The sequence below is a fragment of the Bubalus bubalis genome, chromosome 8 (assembly GCF_019923935.1).
Source record: "Bubalus bubalis isolate 160015118507 breed Murrah chromosome 8, NDDB_SH_1, whole genome shotgun sequence".
In the NCBI taxonomy this organism is placed as follows: Eukaryota; Metazoa; Chordata; class Mammalia; order Artiodactyla; family Bovidae; genus Bubalus; species Bubalus bubalis.
This window is the reverse complement of record NC_059164.1, coordinates 30011309-30032177: the sequence shown is the minus strand read 5'-3', so window position 1 is coordinate 30032177 and position 20869 is coordinate 30011309. Positions and strand designations below refer to the sequence as shown.

Genomic DNA, 20869 nt, shown 5'->3' with positions numbered 1-20869 from the left:
TAGGCAGAACACTCCCTGACATAAATTGCAGCAATATCTTTTTGGATCTACCCCCTAGAGTAATAAAAATAAAAACAAAAATAAACAAATGAGACCTAATTAAACTTAAAGACTTTTGCACAGTAAAGGAAACCATCAACGCAACAAAAAGAGAACCCACAGAACGGGAGAAAACGTTGGCCAACAACGTAACCCACCAGGGATTAATCTCCAAAATATACACAGCTCATGCAGCTCTATGTTCAAAAAATAATCAAAAAAAGTCAGAAGATCTAAATAGACATTTTTCCAATGAAGATACATGTTCAAAAAGCATATGAAAAGGTGCTCAGTATCGCTAATTATTAGAGAAATGCAAATCAAAACTATAATGAGCTATCACTTTATACCAGTCAAAATGGCCATCAAAAATTCTACAAACAATAAATGCTGGAGAGGGTATAGAGAAAAAGGAACCTTCCTACACTGTTGGTAGGAATGTAAGTTGGTATGACCACTATGAAGAGCTACAGTATGGAGATACAGTTAAAAAAAAAAAACTAAACAGAGAATTACACTACAACTCTTCAACCCCACTCCTGGGCACATACCCTGAGAAAAACATAATTCAAATAGATACATGCACCCCCAGTGTTCATTGCAACACTATTTACAATAGTCAAGACATGGAAGCAACCTAAATGTCCATCAACAGATAAAGGGATAAAGAAGATGCAGTACATATATACAACACAATATTAAGCAGCCATAAAAAGAAATGAAATTGGGTCATTTGTAGCACTGTGGATGGACCTAAAGTGTCATACAGAGTGAAGTCAGAAAGAAAATCAAATATCATATATTAAGGCATGTATGTAGAATCTAGAAAAATGGTGCAGATGAACCTATTTGCAGGACAGGAATAGAGACACAGACACGAAGAATGGACATGTGGATGCAGGTGGGAAAGGGGAGGGTGGGGTGAACTGGCAGATTAAAACTGACATACATACACCACCATAGTCACACAGTGGCAACCTGAGAGCCCAGCTCAGGTCTCTGTGATGACCTAGGTGGGCGGGACAGGGGAGGGGTGGGAGAAAAGTCTAAGAGGGAGGGAATATATGTACAATGTATAGCTGATTCACTTCACTGTACAGTAGAAACTAATGCAACTTGTAAAGCAATTACACTCCATTTGTATAAAAAAGCTACTGTTTTAGAGCCAGAAACCCTGCCCGCTGAATTTAAGTTGGGGCTGAACAACCTGACAGCAAACAAAGGCCAGGATCAGGTGTTTTAATTCCACAGCAAAGCCGAAGACTTTAGCAGTGGGATCCCGAATTTATAAGGCAGTTTTTTATCTTGTTACATTAAGCGGTATTTTAATCCTGCATTCTAATAACCCTGATTTTGTGTAACTTATCAACTGGCTGTGGAAGGAATTCCAATAAAAGAGCTCCAACAGAATTCTAAGCAGTGGCAACATATTAGTAAAATGAAAAAAAAAATACATATGTTGTTACATAACCTGTAGTTAACCATATGGTAACCATTTTGCAAGTATGATCAAGGACAATCCCTACTGGATATATAATTTATGATTTTATTTAAAAACTGATTGTCTATTTTCTTGTCACACACATAAATGCCGAAGTCATTTGAGTACCAGGCCACCTTTATACAAAGGCATCCATTTGAAATGTGACACAGTCCTAAGTTACACTGGCAATCCACTTCAGTATCCTTGCCTGGGAAACCCCATGGACAGAGGAGCCTGGTGGGCTACAGTCCATGGGATCACAAAGAGTTGGACATGACTGAAGTGACTAAGCATGCGTGCATGCATACAAGTGGAGCTATTCTCACTGGCAATTTCTATAATAAACTACACTTAGACAAACAGCTTCCATAGGTAATGGCAAGGTAGTCAAAACCATGACCATCTTCTGTGCTCGTTTTCTTTTCCCGCCTCTTCCTTTATTCCATCCTCAGCCCCAACCTAAACTCAAGGACAACCACCTCCCTCCACTGCAGGTACCTACGAGCCCTCCAACCTTCTACTCCCTATAGAAAAGTTGGAATCGTTTTTATCTCAGCTAAAACTCATTCACTCTTACATGTGGCTAACTACTTGCATCTTCAACCTTTTTACTCTTGATTGTCTAAGACATACTAGTTTATTTTATGTTATTTTTGGCTGTGCCACATGGCTTGGGGGATCTTAGTTCCCTAACCATAGATCAAACCCGTGCTCCCTGCAGTGGAAGCATGGAGCCCTAACCACTGGACTGCCAGCAAAGTCCCTCTCTTTACTGTCTCAGGAGGACTAAGCCTTGTCAAGAAGGCTGTGACTCACCATTAGTGACTGTTGAGCTGCATCACCCTGATTCCTGAGATTCAGATCCTGAGGCACCTTCACTCTATCACAGAAATAACCAAATGGAAGCATTATCCAGAAATATACTGTGCTTGTGAGGATGCGGGGTTTTAGACATTTGCCCCTTTAAGATCCAGAAGTCCTTTTTATTACCTAATACTAAGCCCATTTCTCACAAGCACCTGTGCAAGTGCCAATATTGACAGACTATTAAGGGTATCAGTTGAGTGCCATCTGCCTCATACTGCAATTTGGGGACTTCTCAAAAGACAAGTTGGCAAATTTCTTCTTACATAGATTTGGTCTTATGCCATGAAGGATATTTTTGATGCAAACATTCAACATTTCTGAGTATGTACATTTCCTGATCTTGTCATTTAGAAAATTGTGGCCTCAACTGCCATAGCAGTGGCTTTCTGGTAGTCACATTAAAACAGGTAAAAAGAAACAGGCAAAATTAATTCTAACGTGCTTTATTTGACCTAGTATATCCAAAGTATTGTCACTTCAATATATAATTAATATAAGAGGTTCTAATGAGATATTTTACATTCTTCAAGTCTTTTAAACCAGGTGCATATTTTGCATTTATAGCTTATCTCAGTTTGGATTCTTCATCAGACATACTTGATCTGTCTCTGTGTTTCATAAGATACGCAGTTGAGAAAGTAGATTCACACTCAAGTTGTTTCAAATTTATGTTTTCCAATAACTGAATCAAAGATCAATTCTAACACATTGTAGTTAAACATTCAGTTTCTCAGTTGTCACATTTCAAGTGCCCATTAGCCACATGTGGTCCATGGCTGCCTCTGTCATGCAACACAAATGAGGCTGATCACATAGAAAGTGTGTCTTTCTATAGTATAGCTCCAACATGGGGAAGTTTTCACTCATCATCACATAGAAGATGAAGGAAGAGAAAACATGCCAACTCTTCCAGGACAGAAAGATCTTTCAGGTCATAAGGAACCAGTGGCTAAAAACTGGTTGTCTGCTATTTTTAGACACTGTATTACAACCTGGGAGGGCACCCCAGGGCAACTGATGTTACCCAGGCTGACTTTAACCACTATACTTGCTTTACTTGAAAAATACAAAAGGATGTTTTTCTAAGCAGGAGAAGAATCACAAAATGTTAATACTGAATCACGTGCAACTGCATAATTACTACTCCATGTCCATTAATCCTGCAAGGACACCTCTAAGTTCGTGTTTCCACAAGCAACCACCAGAAATTTCTGACCACTTAAGTTACATGGCACAGCCCTAACCTCAGTCCTTGAGATAATCTATGAGACTGGGAAGTCAGGATGAATTATAGGAGAAAATCTTTAAAACTTGACCTTAACCAAACTTACTGAGAGCTAAAAACCACTGAAGGCATTTTAGATGCACTGACGTTGTCACTCTGACATTCCAACTGAAGTACCTTAAATTGGGCATTTCTGCTTACAGAATGCAGGATGTAGTAATATCAGCCCTCCCCGACCTGATGTGTTCAGGCTGATCAAATTCCACATCAACTGCAGAAACCCTCCCTCAGACCAACACTCTTAAATTGAGTGTAGTGGGTGGAGGAGGGGAACCTGAAGAATTCAAGTCATTCACAAGATGTCAACATGAGTCATCTGCCCACAAAGGGCCATTGCATTGTTATCCTGTAAGTGGCCGTTGCCACGTTATGTCTGTCACACTACAGGGAGCACATTCAGGATGTCAGCACAAAAGGCAGAGATGGACAAGCTGTGTCTGGTGGCCTGAAACTGATTCTGATAATGAAAGACTGCAGCAAGGCTAGGCCCTTTGGCATAACAGCCATAAGCATTAACTCTTCCACGGTAAGTGACCAAGAGTTGAAGATCACACCTTGACTTTGCAGAAACACTGTAGGGAAAGAAGCTGACTGTGGCTCAAGACGACTCAACTCATCCTTAGCACTTTTTCAATCCTCTGCCCCAGGTCACTCCCTGATGGTACTCGCACCTCAGGGGCAGCTAAAACCTTTCCCTAATAAGGACCCTTTCCTAAAAGTGTGACGACATTTGATGTGAAATTGAATTGTTTAACGTTTAATCTTGGAACAAAAAGATCTGAATGAAGTCAAATTTTGAGCAAATTTGAAATAGTGTACCTCAAATTTCAAAATGTTTCAAAAATCGAATCATTTCAAAGCTGGCAGGTCAGGAGAACTGTAAACTGCATTTACCCTGCAGCTACATAGTCAGACAGACCCATTCAGCTAGTAAGCAGAAATATCCGACCTCCTCTTGTTGATATGGTATAGACGGCACCACGGCTGGTACTTATTAGCATGGCTGTGAGCCATTCTGGAGACTCCCTCTGCTGTGACTTTAATATTCAGCTACATTAAAATTTAAGATCTTTTTAATGCCTGGCATTACTAGTCCTACATTAAAGAGTGTTACTAGCACTGAGAAATGTACCTGAGGTTCAGGGGTTTAGAACTTACAATTCAAATGCTGTGAATGAAGCAGACAAGAAGACTTGTCGAATCACAGTGATATGAAAGATAACGCTCTAAAGCACTGAAGTGATACTGTGAAGATAAAAAGAATTATTTTAAAGGTACATCTTTAAAGTTTACTTTTTAAAAAAGCAAAACCTCATCCTATAATTGAGGAAGGATGTGGAAAAACAGTAGTTGGCATCAGGGATACATATACCTGTCAGCCAACAAGCATGTCTAACGCACGAAGCACTTTTTGATGATTTGAAAGGACACAGAATGGGTGACAAGTGTATGCTGAGTCATCTGCTCCTCTAGCACCTGCCTAGGACTTCAATTAAGGACAGAGAGGCACTGGGCACGCACATGCTCTGAAGAGAGCAGACAGATATTAGGACAAGTTGGTCCCTTGACAAGACACATCTCAACAACTTACCATCATCTGCCTCCACACACCCCTTCTGGGAAAGCACAGCAGGGAGGTGGGGAGAGAGAGACGACCATCCTCACACCTGTGAGTTATCAGCCCAGAGGGGGATGCTCTGACTTTTCCTCACTCCTCGTGGGGCTTCAAGGTGGAGGACTGTTTCCCCAACCTCTGCCCTTTAATTTGTCCAGTGAGTGGAGTTGGAGAACCACTCACAGAATCCATGGGCGCCTGCAGCAGGTGAATCTGTGACATGTCCCTACTTCGCACATCTGTTTAGGTGGAAAGGAGGAACAAGATGTAACAGATGACTGACTACACTGCCAAGGGCAAGAACTAGAAGCCCTGAGACGGACTTGGCTCTGCGTGTATACCCGTGGGAAGTTCCCCTGTCCTGAGGACTTGCTCCTGTTCCACAAGAGACCCAGATGTGGGTACTGGCTGTCAAGGGGCAAGGTCAACAGCCACTGCTGAACAGAGAAGCAGGAATATGCATTGAGAAAGGGCGATGACTGACAGATGACACCCTTCCCCCGCTCCTGCCCAAAATAAATCAGTAGGGAGGAGAAATAAAAGATCTCATCTCCAGGTTCTTTATGCAAAAAACTGGTCCTGACACAGAGGTGAGCTTGGAATTTTAAACTAGATCTCGCTGAGTTGCTTTCGGTTTCTTTAATTATTAACAAGAAGAAGGGACAGGAGCATTACAGTGCCTATCCAAGGTGTTAAAAAGGGATCTGCTACTCAGTGTAAAGAGATTCAGCAGGGCACATTTGAGATTAATAATTGTAGAAAAATAAAAATGTCTCATGTCTATATTCTGGGTAAGTAATACTGTTCAATAAAACATCACATATGTGTTTATTATGCTTAAAGAATATAAAAGAAAAAAACATATTCTTACTTACAGATTTATGCACCTAAATTACAGAGTTAAAATTCAGAATTCTAAGTATTTCAAATTTTCAAGTGTTTAGGAGAAGGCAATGGCACCCCACTCCAGTACTCTTGCCTGGAGAGTCCCATGGACAGAGGAGCCTGGTGGGCTGCAGTCCATGGGGTCACTAAGAGTCGGACACGACTGAGCAACTTTACTTTCACTTTTCACTTTCATGCATTGGAGAAGGAAATGGCAACCCACTCCAGTGTTCTTGCCTAGAGAATCCCAGGGACGGGGAGCCTGGTGGGCTGCCGTCTATGGGGTCGCACAGAGTCGGACATGACTGAAGCGACTTAGCAGCAGCAGCAGCAGGAACATATACCTGGAATAGGATATGACACCCTTTATCTCATATCATCACCCTAGGACATCAGAGGTACAGGGTAGAAAGCCCCAAAATAAATCCACCTATGGTCACCTAACCTATGACAAAGGAGGCAAGAACATACAATGGAAAAAACATTCTCTCCAGTAAGTGTTGCTGGGAAACCTGGACAGCTACTCCTAAGAGAATGAAATTACAACACTACCTAACACCATACACAAAATAAACCCAATATGGGTTAAAGATCTAAGTGTAACACAAGACACTATAAAACTCTTAGAGGAAAACATAGTAAGAACATTCTTTGACATAAATCACAGATTTTTTTGATCCTCCTCCTAGAGAAATGAAATGAACAAAAAATGCAACTATTTATTTAAACCTAGTTAAACTTAAAAGCTTCTGAAAAAAGGAAACCATAAACAAGCCAAAAAGACAACTCTCAGGAGAAAATATTTGAAAAAAAAGCAAACAAAGGATTTTTTTTCCAAAATATACAAATAGCTCATGCAGCTCAATAACAAAACAAACAACCCAATCAAAAAATGGGCAGAAGATCTAAATAAACATTTCTGCAAGGACATACAGATGGCCAAGAGGCACACGAAAAGATGCTCGACATCATAATCATTTAGAGAACTGCAAATCAAAACTACAACAAGGTATCTCCTCACCTGGTCAGAATGGCCATCATCAAAAAGTTTACAAACAATAAACGCTAGAGAGGGTGCAGAAAAAAGGCAGCCCTTCTATACTGTTGGTGGGGATGTAAACAGGTACAACAACTACGAAAAACACTATGGAGGTACATTAAAAACTAAAATAGAACTAAAATACAATCCTGCAATCCCACTCCTGGGCATGTACCCTGAGACAATCATAATTCAAAAGGATACATGGACCCCCCCCTCCAGTGTTCACTGAAACACTGTTGACAGTAGCCAAGACATGGAAGCAACCTAAATGTCCATCAACAGATGAATGGATAAAGAAGATGTGATACATATATACAATGGAATACTACTCAGTCAGAAAGAGAAAGAGAACTGAGTCATTTGTAGATATGTGGATGGGCCTAGAGACTGTCAGACAGAGTGAAGAAAGAGAAAGACATATGTTGCATATTAATGTAAGTAAGTGGAATCTTTAAAAATGGTACATTGAACCTACTGCAGGGCAGGAACAGAGATGCAGATGAAGAGCACAGCCATGCGGACACAGGTGGGGAAGGGGAGGGTGCGACATCAGGAGATTAAGCTTGACATATATACACCACCACACGTAAAATGCTAGTGGGAAACCTGCTGCAGAGCACAGGGAGCCTAGCTCAATGCTCTGTGATGACCTAGATGAGTGGACTGGGGGGTGGGGCGGGAGGAAGGTCCAAGAGGGAGGGGATATATGTGTACTTATAGCCAACTCACTCTGTTGTACAGCAGAAACTAAAACACTGTAAAGCAACTATATTTCAACTAAAAACAGACAAATGAATGAGAGAGAAATAATGAGGATAAATACTGTGTCCACAGGACATCAGCATTCAGGAAACTGTAGAGTGAGGTGACACATATTCCAAAGAAAATGGCATAAAAATTTCTAGAGAAAGAACATGGAGACAAACCTATAAAAGTAAAGCACAATCTGTGATATACGGTCAAGCCCAGGAGTCAGCTGTAACAACAACCTGTGTCAGTTGTAACAACTCTAAGATCCTGAACAGCTGAACAGATGTAATGAAAAGCAATATCCTCTAAATGTTTAGGGGAAAGAGAGCTTGGGGATTTGCACAAAGTTTGTCTCTGATCTGTGCTCTCAGATTACAAAAGATTACGGCCTCTTTTATTTGCTTTACCTACTGTCATGGGTGCTACCTTATTTTTGAATGGATAGGAGAAAATTAGAGGGTGGAGGATGAGCCTGAAATTATACAAATACACTCCTGAACAGCACTGAAGCCTAGCCTAGCTTAGTAATTATAAGGGTTACCCCAGAGGCAAGGTTTTTGAAAGAAGGTACGTGCCATGATCTCGTTCCCAGTGACCCAGTCTTTCCCAAGAAAACCGTGAACCAGGCAATGGAGCCCCAGTACTGTCCCGCAGTTCTGGGGATTTGGAACTGGTGTTTCTTCCATTAACTTCTTGCAGGGCTCCAAGCCTTGTACATGTGTTCTCCTTTCTAGACATTTGTACAGTGTCCCTTCACTGAGGATAAGGTAGTCTTCCTTCCCAGGTCCTTTAGCACTGCCGCCAACATCTCTCTGTTGCTACATTAGGAATTTTTATTGCATATTTTCCGGCTCCTGGAACATGTCACATGGTAGGTAGCATTTGGACAATGATAGAGAAACTGACATTCCTTAGCTACCAAAGGACAATATAAGGCTTTCAAAATCAATATTACCTGTTTAGGTTGAGTTCCCTTTGAGAGAATGTCAAGTAAGTCTGTGGAAGAGATGAAATAGAAGCGTGGGAAAGCCAAACGCTTGGTTTCCAGGTACTGAGCAAGAGCTTTTTCACAAAAAGAAAGCCTGTATGAGTGAAACATCATTGTAAGCATATTTTGCCCATTCAGTTATTAAAATGTCAACAAAACCCAGAGTGTCTCAATCTGTCCATTAATCTCAATAAGCTCACTGTTTAACATGGTACCTATCTCCTTCTCTTATAACATCGTCATCTCGTTTGTGACTAATGTACAAATTGTGCCAAGTAGGAGGAGATACACACACACACACACACACCCCTAAGTTGAGACTAAATACAGATCAAATTTAAGTTGGTGTTACTTGTTGTCACTTATTTTTTTTATAGTTCCACTATAATATACAATTATTCTTTAACTGGACAAATTAAGATTTTTAGTTGGAGTTTCAATATCAAACTCTTAAAAATTAATAGAATGAATATATAGTAAAGGAGAAGGATATAGTAGAACTGAAAAGTACCATGAACCAATTCAACATAATTAAGATTTATACAATTTCACACAACAGTAGGATACAAATTCGTTTCAAGTTTCTATAGGCTATAATCTAGGAGACACTGAAACATATCCAAGGACATAAATCAAAGTGCAAAAGTTTCATGGTCTAAAGGTACTGAAAGCATATAGACTGTTCTCTTGTCAATGTGGAATTAGGTTAGAAATCAATATCAAAAGATATTTGAAAACAACCCACATGTTTTCAAGTGCAATATATTGTCACTTATCTTAATGACATGTCTCAACAGCAGGAGAGAAGACTGGGTTTGGGATCACTCACCTTGAGCACAAAGTGCTTAGTTAACATGTAACTGGTTTAAGGTTTTCTTTTTCCTACGGAATGTCTACAAAAAATACAAGTGGCTTCAATTCTCTCTGGTTTTCAGAGAAGTCATAACACCCTGAACCATTTCCACTTCACTGTTCTTAGCAGAGCAGAGAAGACCCAGAGGCAGAGCAACCAAGCCCTGAAAAATCACCAACTAAGAAATAATTAACTTCTGTGGAAATCCACACTTCTAAAATGATGGTCAACTTTATCTCGAAAAAACTTCCAGATTATGAAATAATTGTATGCAATGTATTTTTATCTAGAGGCTCCTCTACCATGCAATAAAAAGTGATCACTATTCTGCACAAAGCTCTTTTTTAGTAGCTGATTTGCCCACTTTAAACCAAAAGTCAGAATTTTCTTGTGACCACTAGCTGCTGTAAAATTTTATATGAATAAAATGCCCTTTAGGACAAGGATTTCAAAAGTACTAACATGCTGTCAAAGGATAATTTCTAGTATAATTTAACTATATACAAAACAAAGGACTTATATGAGTACAGTCGCAGTTTCTAGAATACAGTAGATACTTAATAAATATTTATAGGACACTTTGATAAAAGAATCGATCCATCACATTGATTCTTTTTTTTTCATGTTGATTCACTACTTAATATATTCTATTTTACTATTACGATATCCCTCTTAGAAAAGAAATATATTTGGATGCAGTTGCATTAAATCACTATACACACACACACACCACCTAATATGTAAAAGGTAACTAGACAACTATAAGCAAAAATTTAAATTAGTAGAGGTTGTATCTACAGTAACATGATATTAAATACTATTAGATATTCAAAAGAAATGTCAAAAGTATAACAAATTAATCACTTTGTAGTTGTATTCTTACCTGTACTGTAAATCTTTAAGTTTTTCATAGAGATGCAGCTGACATGTTGCCTCTAAAACATTTTTTATTTTAGCTGTTCTAAACATTAATTCCTGTGTGAAAGTACAACATGCAACCATTGATATTAGAAATTACTTTTCTAGATTTTTCATCCCTTTGGGAAATTAAAAAGTGAAGAACAAAGTATGAGAAAGCAATGTTAATGAGACTAACACCATGTCTGTTCTGCTATTAAACTTTTAGATGAACATCAAAAACGAAGTGTAATCACATAGTTTTTATCAATATAAATTTGATAAGCATTACCACCACTCTGGGTCCATGAAGAATTTCTCTCTTCTAAACCAAACGAACAAAAAAAAACTGAGAGACAGAGAACCAGAATCTTAAAGAATATATTCATATTTAAAAATGAGATGAATACTAAACAATCTATCTATTCTTTCCTGCTTAAAAGTTAAACAAAATAGAATCACTCGGGTATTCTACTTTAGCTAGCAAGGAGAAAATAATTCATCCCCATTTATATATAAAAAGGTAAAGCCACTATTCTCTGCTTCAGTTCAGTTCAGTTCAGTTCAGTCGCTCAGTCGTGTCCAACTCTTTGCGACCCCATGAATCACAGCACGCCAGGCCTCCCTGTCCATCACCAACTCCCGGAGTTCACTCAGACTCATGTCCATCGAGTCAGTGATGCCATCCATCCATCTCACCCTCTGTCGTCCCCTTCTCCTCCTGTCCCCAATCCCTCCCAGCATCAGAGTCTTTTCCAATGAGTCAACTCTTTGCATGAGGTGGCCAAAATACTGGAGTTTTAGCTTCAGCATCATTCCTTCCAAAGAAATCCCAGGGCTGATCTCCTTCAGAATGGACTGGTTGGATCTCCTTGCAGTCCAAGGGACTCTCAAGAGTCTTCTCCAACAGTTCAAAAGCATCAATTCTTCAGCGCTCAGCCTTCTTCACAGTTCAACTCTCACATCCATACATGACCACAGGAAAAACCATGGCCTTGATTAGACGGACCTTTGTTGGCAAAGTAATGTCTCTGCTTTTGAATATGCTTTTGAATATCTAGGCTGAACATAACTTTCCTTCCAAGGAGTAAGTGTCTTTTAATTTCATGGCTGCAGTCACCATCTGCAGTGATCTTGGAGCCCAAAAAAATAAAGTCTGACACTGTTTCCACTGTTTCCCCATCTATTTGCCATGAAGTGATGGGACCGGAGGCCATGATCTTCGTTTTCTGAATGTTGAGCTTTAAGCCAACTTTTTCACTCTCCACTTTCACTTTCATCAAGAGGCTTTTTAGTTCCTCTTCACTTTCTGCCATAAGGGTGGTGCCATCTGCATATCTCAGTTTATTGATATTTCTTCCAGCAATGTCGATTCCAGCTTGTGTTTCTTCCAGTCCAGCGTTTCTCATGATGTACTCTGCATAGAAGTTAAATAAGCAGGGTGACAATATACAGCCTTGTTGTACTCCTTTTCCTATTTGGAACCAGTTTGTTATTCCATGTCCAGTTCTAACTGTTGCTTCCTGACCTGCATACAAATTTCTCAAGAGGCAGATCAGGTGGTCTGGTATTCCCATCTCTTTCAGAATTTTCCACAGTTTATTGTGATCCACACAGTCAAAGGCTTTGGCATAGTCAAGAAAGCAGAAATAGATGTTTTTCTGGAACTCTCTTGCTTTTTCCATGATCCAGCGGATATTGGCAATTTGATCTCTGGTTCCTCTGCCTTTTCTAAAGCCAGCTTGAACATCAGGAAGTTCATGGTTCACATATTGCTGAAGCCTGGCTTGGAGAATTTTGAGCATTACTTTACTAGCATGTGAGATGAGTGCAATTGTGCGGTAGTTTGAGCATTCTTTGGCATTGCCTTTCTTTGGGATGGGAATGAAAACTGACCTTTTCCAGTCCTATGGCCACTGCTGAGTTTTCCAAATTTGCTGGCATATTGAGTGCAGCACTTTCACAGCATCATCTTTTAGGATTTGAAGGAGCTCAACTGGAATTCCATCACCTCCACTAGCTTTGTTCGTAGTGATGCTTTCTAAGGCCCACTTGACTTCATATTCCAGGATGTCTGGCTCTAGGTCAGTAATCACACCATCGTGATTATCTGGGACGTGAAGATCTTTTTTGTACAGTTCTTCTGTGTATTCTCTGCTTAAAGTCTCTCAAATCATTTATTATTATATTACCTCACCGTCTATTCTCTGGGGCTTCCCTGGTGGTTCAGACAGTAAAGAAGCTGCCTGCAATGAAGGAGACTGGGTTTGATCCCTGTTTCAGAAGCTCCCCTGGAGAAGGAAATGGCAATCCACTCCAGTATTCTTGCCTGGAGAATCCCATGGACAGTGGAGCCTGGCCAGCTACAGTCCATGGGGTCACGAAGAATTGGACACGACTGAGTGACTAACACTTGCATGTATTCTCTGTGGCTCTTATGAAACAAACCAGTAACTGATAGTGTAACTCTGTTATTGGCTTCCCCTCCCTAGTCTCCTACATCATGAAGGTGAACCTGTCTCCTAGACCTTACTGCAGGGTAGGCAGTTTATGGTTTGCGGGAAACATCAGGTCTGCTGCCTGGTTTCGTACAGCACAAAGTTAAGACAACATCCATTCATGCTTACATCTTTAGTTCAAAAAAATCAAAGGAATCTAATACTTTGTAACATACAAAAATACTATGGAATTCAATTTTTGGTGTCTATAAAAGTTTTACTGGTGCCAGCCACACGCATCTGTCTATGTTGTATCTGTGTTTTCTTTCACATGACAGAGGTGGCCCTGAGTAGTTGTGACTGAGATCATATACAACCACAAAGCCTAAAATATTTATTCTGACCCGCCACACAGAAAAGTTTCCTAACTTTTGTCTCCTGAAATGCAAATATTGATTACATATATAGATTTCATAAGTTCAACAACCCAAATTATATTTCTTTATATAAAGGCTTTCACGTTATTTAGAAAATGATGTTTCTTTACAAGGCTTTTATATTATTCGGAAAAAGTTGTTAGGATAGAAAATAGCCTGTCTTCCACGAACCTTAAATTCAGCATCTACTCGGTCGAATCTCTGAGCATCTTTTACAAGTTGGATTCGAATATCTTCTGAACAAACAAAGATGCTTTCTAGGTGAGACCAAGTACATTGGACTTCGATCCAAGTAAAGATGACCAAGTCTGCTGTGTTTAATTTGTTTTGCCAGCTTATGACTTGCTCAATGAAATATTCCACATACTTGCTTTGAAGCAGAGTCTGTAACTGAACCTAAATGAAGGCAAAGAACGTGCAATAACATCTAAATTAGTAATCTATGAGCACCATGAGGGAGGGACTATATCACTTCTCTTTATTGCTGGATTCCTAAGACCAAGCAAGCAAAATGTAGAACAAGCATTCAGTAAGCATTTGCTAAATTAGTGAAGTAATGGCATATTCACACTAACATGTTTTTTTAAAAGGAAGAAGATAAACATAAGCAACTACATGTAATACATCTTCTACAAGACTAACACGTATCTCTTTGTAGGCAGGAAAATATATTGGGCACCACGGTAAAGTTTTAGGAATTAAACTTCATTCTTTCATCCTCCTTCACCCTCCCCACGGTCTCTGCCTACTAATCATTCCAAAGTTATGGTTCTTTTTTTTCTTCAATATTAAAAATATAAAACAAACTTCCCTCTAGCTTGCTAAGCCTTCAGGCTCTGTTTTCCTCCCCTTTGAATTTATTACCAAACTTTACAGCTGTCCTAACACTAAGCCTTGCTTTAACACCATGCAGATCCTCAAACACTTCCCCTGTTCTTTGACACTGAAATCTCAGGAAGTCACTGAGTCGAACAACCTCTTCTCATTCTCCTTCACCTCTTAAGTATTTAATACATTTGACTCTTTCTATACCCCCCACCCCTGGCTTTGTTGAGATATTACTCAGATGCTCTATAAGTTTAAAGCATACAATGTGATTATTTGATACATGTGTGTATATATTATGAAATGGTTACCACAATAATGTTAATACCTCTATCCATGGCTCAGTAGTAAAAGAATCCACCTGCCAAGGCAGGAGTTGCAGGAGACCCTAGTTTGAGCCCTAGGTCAGGAAGATGCCCTGGAGAAGGGAATCGAAACCCACTCTAGTATTCTTGCCTGAGAAATCCCATGGACAGAGGAGCCTGTCAGGCTACAATCCATGGTGTCACAGAGTCGGACATGACTAAGCATGCTCGCATCCCCCCACATAATTACCTTTTGTGTGTGAGCATGCATGTGTGTTAACATTAGCACATTAATGTTAAGATCTACTATCTTAATAACTTTCAATATAATATAGTCAACCACAGTGTATAATAGATGTCCAGAACTTATTAGGGGTCTGTACCCTTCAACCAACATCTCCCTCTTCCCCAAAGCCCCGGCACCTGGTAATCACCATTCTACTGTTTGCTTCTATGAGTTTGGTTTGTTTATATTCCACATATAAGACAGAACATACAGTATTTGTTGTTTCTGAGTTATCTCACTTCACATAATGCCCTCAACATCCATCCTGTGGTCACAAACAGCAGGATTTCTCTTTAACAGCTGAACGGTCCCTTTTATACACACACACACACACACTTTTTTATCCATTCATCCATCAATTGACATCTAGGTTGTTTCCATAATATTGACTTTTTTTGGTGGAAAAAATTATCCCATGATTGTTATGATATTGCAGTATCCTTTTTCCACTATGTCTCCGATCATTCTCACTCTCTGCCTCCTTTATGTCTCCTTCTCTCACTGACCAAATGCAGCCCTCCCCTACTTTCTTGGCTAGTGTATCCTCTTTTCCTTTCATTATCTAGCTCATCAATTCTCATGATACCAACAACGACCTCCCAACCTACAGTTCTAGACTGAACCTCTGCACTGGGCTCTGGGTCTGACTTTCCACCTTTACATCAATGTCCCTCACTTTAAATACATCAGAAATAACAGAGCATCATCTCTCAAACCAGGTTCTTTCCTAAGTGCCTTATGTCTAATAATAGTAACACCACTGTTATTATTTCACCTTTCTTATCTCTCATGTCCAAAGAGATGCCAACTCATCCTCTTAAAACTCAAGACCACATAGGCTGCATTCTGGTCTGTCTCTCGAACCTTATTTTTCATTATTCCTATCAAGAAAATCTTTATTCTAAGGAAACCAAATTCTTTAAGTTACCTCTGAATGTCAGGTACTTTTTGGCATTCCAAGATGCCATTAAAAGGGGACACTGTCCTCTTTGCATATATCACTCTTCTCTGATCATCATTCTTGAATAGCAGCCCATCCTTCAAGGTTTAGCAAAAGCACCACCACCTTGCAAGACTTTTTGGAACCCTTCTGTCTCCTGACTCAAGAACAAGTTCCTTGAGAACAAGTGTTCATACCTTTTGAACCCAAATGGTACTATGCCTAGTATCTGGTACAAGCGGATGTCTAATGAATGAAGAAGGAGTACTGGAACTTTGGAAAAGCCTAAAATCATAATTTAAAAGAAAGGTCTATAAGAAAAACATCCATCTTACTTGGTTGTGCTCTAGAGTTTCAAACAACAGTTCATCAAACTTCAGTAATGGAATGCCTGTCCGATAGTGAACTTCGTAAGAGAACTCCATGGTTGCCCAGGTCTGGCTGATTTCAGTAATAACCTAGACATCAACAGCATTTAGTTATGTGCACGAAAGTTTGATTTAGAACCAATACCTTGACTATCATATGAAATTTTTAAAACTGTTTTTACAATTTTTAAAAAAACTAACAGAGGGATATCTTTGGCTTCAATTTTCTTTCCTTCAAATAATTCATAGTGTTGAGGTTTCAAGAATGAATTTAATCACACAAAAGAACAGCATCACACCAATATCACGTTTTTATTGGATCTGAATTTTATATCCTTTACTGAAGTGGAATGCCAGAGCAGGAAGGGGCTTAAAAAGTTATCTTCAAGTTCTGATAGGTATTATGTACAAATTAGCCAGCACAGGATAGGCAGTGCTCTAAGCGCCAGAATGTGAATCCCAGTTCCCTTGATGAAACTGGGTCAGCTAATCACTTCTCAACATCTCAGTTTCCACATCTGTAGAACAGGCATAATCCTCAGAGAATTAAATGAATGAGTATAAAGCATGGAGAGCTTTACTTGCTACCAAGTAAATGACACATAAGCGAGTTCCGCTATAATTGTCGTCATCAACTGGGTCAACTCTTGTTTTACACATTTACTATGGCTGAGAAGGAATCTTTTTCCTGCTGGGAGACGTGTCCCCACACAGGGCCTATGGCCTTCTCCCCAGTCTGCTCACGTGCCAGCCACAGAATTAGCCCAGGGTAAAAAGAAACAGCCCAAGGACACGACCTTCTCAGTCCCCAGCTCTCTCACGGCTTTGTCCACGATGCTTCGGACAGCCTCTTCCACTTGGTGTAACCGCAAGGCTAACAGATCTGCCAAAGTTGTGGCTTCATTTATGGAAAATTTGACCTGATTAGGAAGAAAAAAAAAGGTAGGACTGATTCCATATATATTAACGGTTCCTTTTACCTAATGGCCAGAGGACTGAATCAGAGCTAAATATACTCAAGTCAGTGGCTGAGTACATGTCAAGTTCTGAAATGTGTGAACAACCAAAGACACTGCCTTTTGGCTCACAGTTACAGAGGCATCACCCACCGGAAGCGAGGGCTGCGGTTTAGGCCAAGTTCACACTATACTACTTCCTTTTGTTTCATAACCTTCCCTTGTCAGCTCATTTGTTATCTCCTTTGCCCACAAAACCCAAATTTAAAAAGAATCACATTATTCATTTATTATAATTTAGTTGAAATCCCAGGAATCCGGTAGTAGATCATTTGTCTTCTAAGTATTCTATTCACTGAACATAATTCCCAGTTGCTTTCATGATTTAACCTAGTTTTATCATTGATTTAATCTTAGTTCCTTGGAAAAAAATAATTATTCTTACTCATACTGTCATTATTCATATTTAACATGTGAAAAAAAAGTCATTCTCGTTTCCTCATCATCTCATGAGTTCCCCACCCCAGTATTTGCTAAGAAGCTCTCAGCTCTTCCTAAGTGCCCAAAGTCACCCATATCCTTCACAAATGAAGAGCTGACCCCACTACATGGCTTCCACTCCTGCTCCTCCTATGAACATCCAGTCCCTCCCTCCTGGCAGCTGAAGTCTTCTCTGGCTCTCCCCAGTCTGTAACACTGCTGACCACCATCTGCCTCTCTGCACAAGATGACTAAACAGCCCTGTGTGTCCAGGACCGGGTGCTTCTTTGCTAAAACCTAAAAAGTCCTGAGCAAACCAGATGAGTTAGTTACTTCTGCATCATGTTTGACCTCACTCCAGAGCTGATGGGAGTCTGGTCTGTCTTACAGGAGGAACGAGCAGGGATGTGTCACAGGGCCCCCTGATTGCATGGTTTGTACAGTGAATATGGACAACTGGAAGTGAATAGGTGACAACCAGAAGTTGGATCTAGTCGCTGCTCTGATGCCCCAGAGCAGCCTGGAGGAAGATGCCTTTTTCTAAATTATCTGTCAAGAAGACATCTTTTTCTAGCTTGCAGAAAGGCATAGTACAGGTAAGCGCCTGTGGTGAGGAGAACGCTCACTAGAGGAAATGTGAGGAGGGGTGGGGGTAGGGACATACAGTCTACATACCATGTTGGGAGACTCAATAAAGACTTTCTGGAAGAACACAGTAATCAACTATGAAGTCCAAATATATGCAATGTCTAAAGACTCTCTGGAAAGTACTATAATAATAACAGCTTCAGGGACCATTTACTGAGGATTTGCTACATGCTAGGTCTATATGTAATCTCATCTCCTGTGTGTTCACCAAGTCTGCACAGGAGTGCTATAGCATTACTTGTATTTCATGGAAGGGGCAACTGAGGTACAGAGAGCAAGTAACTTGCCCAGGATCCCAGAGAGGTGTTAGGGTTGGACCAATAAAGCCTAGGCTGTCCCCACTTCACCAGGCTGAGCTTCTCCTCAATTTCCCCACTCTGCAAACTCTGTCTTCAAATCATAAGAGCCTTTTTTCACATGCGCCTAGCAGAAAACAAGCACATAAGGCTGCCTGTAATATATTTTAAATTCACAAAGGTCACCTTCCCCAGAAAATACAATGTAAGGTTGGTATATTTGCTCTTAAAAAGATTTAGACGGGAAAGAAAACACAATCTCAAGTGGCATGGACAGATGAGAAATAATTCTATATTTTGAAATAAAATCAAGACCATCAAAACAAAACACGACACTATTATTAAATGAATTGCGGGAGGGGATCACTATTTCCAAATTCTCTCTCCTCCTAAATTCATTTCTGTGCTCTTTCATCCTCTCCACTAAATATAAGATTTTTTGCAGCCATGTCCTGCTCTATAAAATGCCTTCACATTATCTTACTTGACTCTTAAAAGATATACATGATGTATAAGAGTAGATAGCATCCGTCTCATTTTATTAATAAAAAGTAAAACTCAGTACAAAAAGGTTAAGTGTATTGTGTGAGGTCATATAGCCAATAAGAGATAAAAGTAGGGGGGGGTGTCTTAGTTACTTCTGTCTGCTTTTAACGAAACCATAGACTAGGGGGATTAAACAACAAACATTTATTTCTCACAGTTCTAGAGGCTACAGGTCCAAGATCAGGGTGCCAGCTTCATTGGGTTCTTGGTGAAGGTCTCCTTCTTAGTTAACATACATCTGTCTTGTTTTATTTTCACACGGTAGAGAGTGGAAAGTTCTGGGACCTTTGTCCACTTACAAAAGTACTGACCTCATTCACTAGAGTTCTACCCTCATGACCTAATCATCTCCCAAGTATTCCATCTCCAAATGCCATCACACTGGGGATTCAGGCTTCAGCACATGAGCTGGGCAGGTGCAGGGGGAATGACACATTTAGTCTATAGCAGCAGAGGCTGAAACCAGGAACTCTGCATGTCCAGTCCTTTGTCACATCTCAAGGAGATTGACCTCTTGCATCTGATCAGAGACCTTTTCCCAAGTCCCACTTCATCCCAGATGAATGATATGAACCAAGGAATAACATGTCACAAAAATATTCAGTTAATGAGACCCAGGACACTGACCCCAGTGGCCGTCATCAGCTGGTGCCAATGCCTGTCCCTGAGGGCAGGGCTCTGTAACTCGGCAACGGCTCTTAGAGAGGTCATCGTGTCCTTCACTGTGCCTTCCAGGCCCGAGTAGGCATCCCACACGCGAACCTCCTTATCCAGAGACCAGATTTCCTAAAGGAAAGTGAAAAAACAATCCAGCTCTTGCATATAGTAATAGACCTTATAATCTGCCTCCTATAAAAAATTATGTGTACTTTTTCCTGGATTAGGAAGAGAGTCAACGTGTTTAAGTTCATAGACTAAGGACTAAAACCAGATAAAAAAGAAAAATATCCACTCACTCATGTACTAGTCCACTATGTACAAGACACCTAGATACACTGGCTTCTTATTCACAGGCTCCAATTGGATGTCCCATGTGGAAACCCACGGGTCATTAAATGCAGTGAAATAATAGAGTCTAACAGGGCATGTGAATGAAGAAAGTTTCCTCTAGAAACATAAACATGCAGGAAACTGAGATTGTTACTGGATTGCTAAGACCTTCCTCCAAAGACCTGACTTGTTTCAATAACTTTAAGACATTCAAATAGGGCCCTTGACTTGACTGTCTTCTTGGCTCATGGAACAATATCAACAATTTTGAATGAGAAAACCCAAAATAAAGTAACAATTTCAGTACAAAAGGACAGTGCTACTTAGAGGAAAAAAAGCAAAAGAGTTTCAGCTGAGAGTGGGGTTTAAACTGTAACTCTGCAGTGAGACCGTGCAATGGTAAAGGACACAGGCAGGAAAGTGAGCAACGAGGAGCACAGTGACCCCATGCCATCCGAAAGAATGATGCGACATTTTAGTTAGGGTTCTTGGACCAGGAGAAAATGGGAGAAAAAGATGGGAAGAGCTGGTTGGAGTGCAACACAGGACTGAGTTTGGGCAAGGGCATTCTGGGGCAAGAAGAGAGCAAAAGACCCAGCCTCTCACTGCTATGCATTTGGCTTTATTCAAAGAGGCTTTACTATCTTTAG

At 40.1% G+C, this 20869-nt stretch overlaps 1 protein-coding gene across 3 annotated transcripts in view; it reads right to left on the bottom strand.

Moving 5' to 3' along the window:
* Positions 1-20869, bottom strand: part of DNAH11 (dynein axonemal heavy chain 11) — a 375791-nt gene that overhangs the window by 271584 nt on the left and 83338 nt on the right. For all 3 annotated transcript variants that reach the window (XM_044946526.2, XM_044946527.2, XR_006552702.2), the window contains exons 23-28: positions 19857-20015; positions 17101-17223; positions 16271-16393; positions 13751-13975; positions 10691-10782; positions 8922-9048 (exon numbers count right to left, since the gene is read on the bottom strand). In XM_044946526.2, the coding sequence (XP_044802461.2) occupies positions 8922-9048; positions 10691-10782; positions 13751-13975; positions 16271-16393; positions 17101-17223; positions 19857-20015 (849 nt within the window). The remainder of the gene's footprint in view (positions 1-8921; positions 9049-10690; positions 10783-13750; positions 13976-16270; positions 16394-17100; positions 17224-19856; positions 20016-20869) is intronic.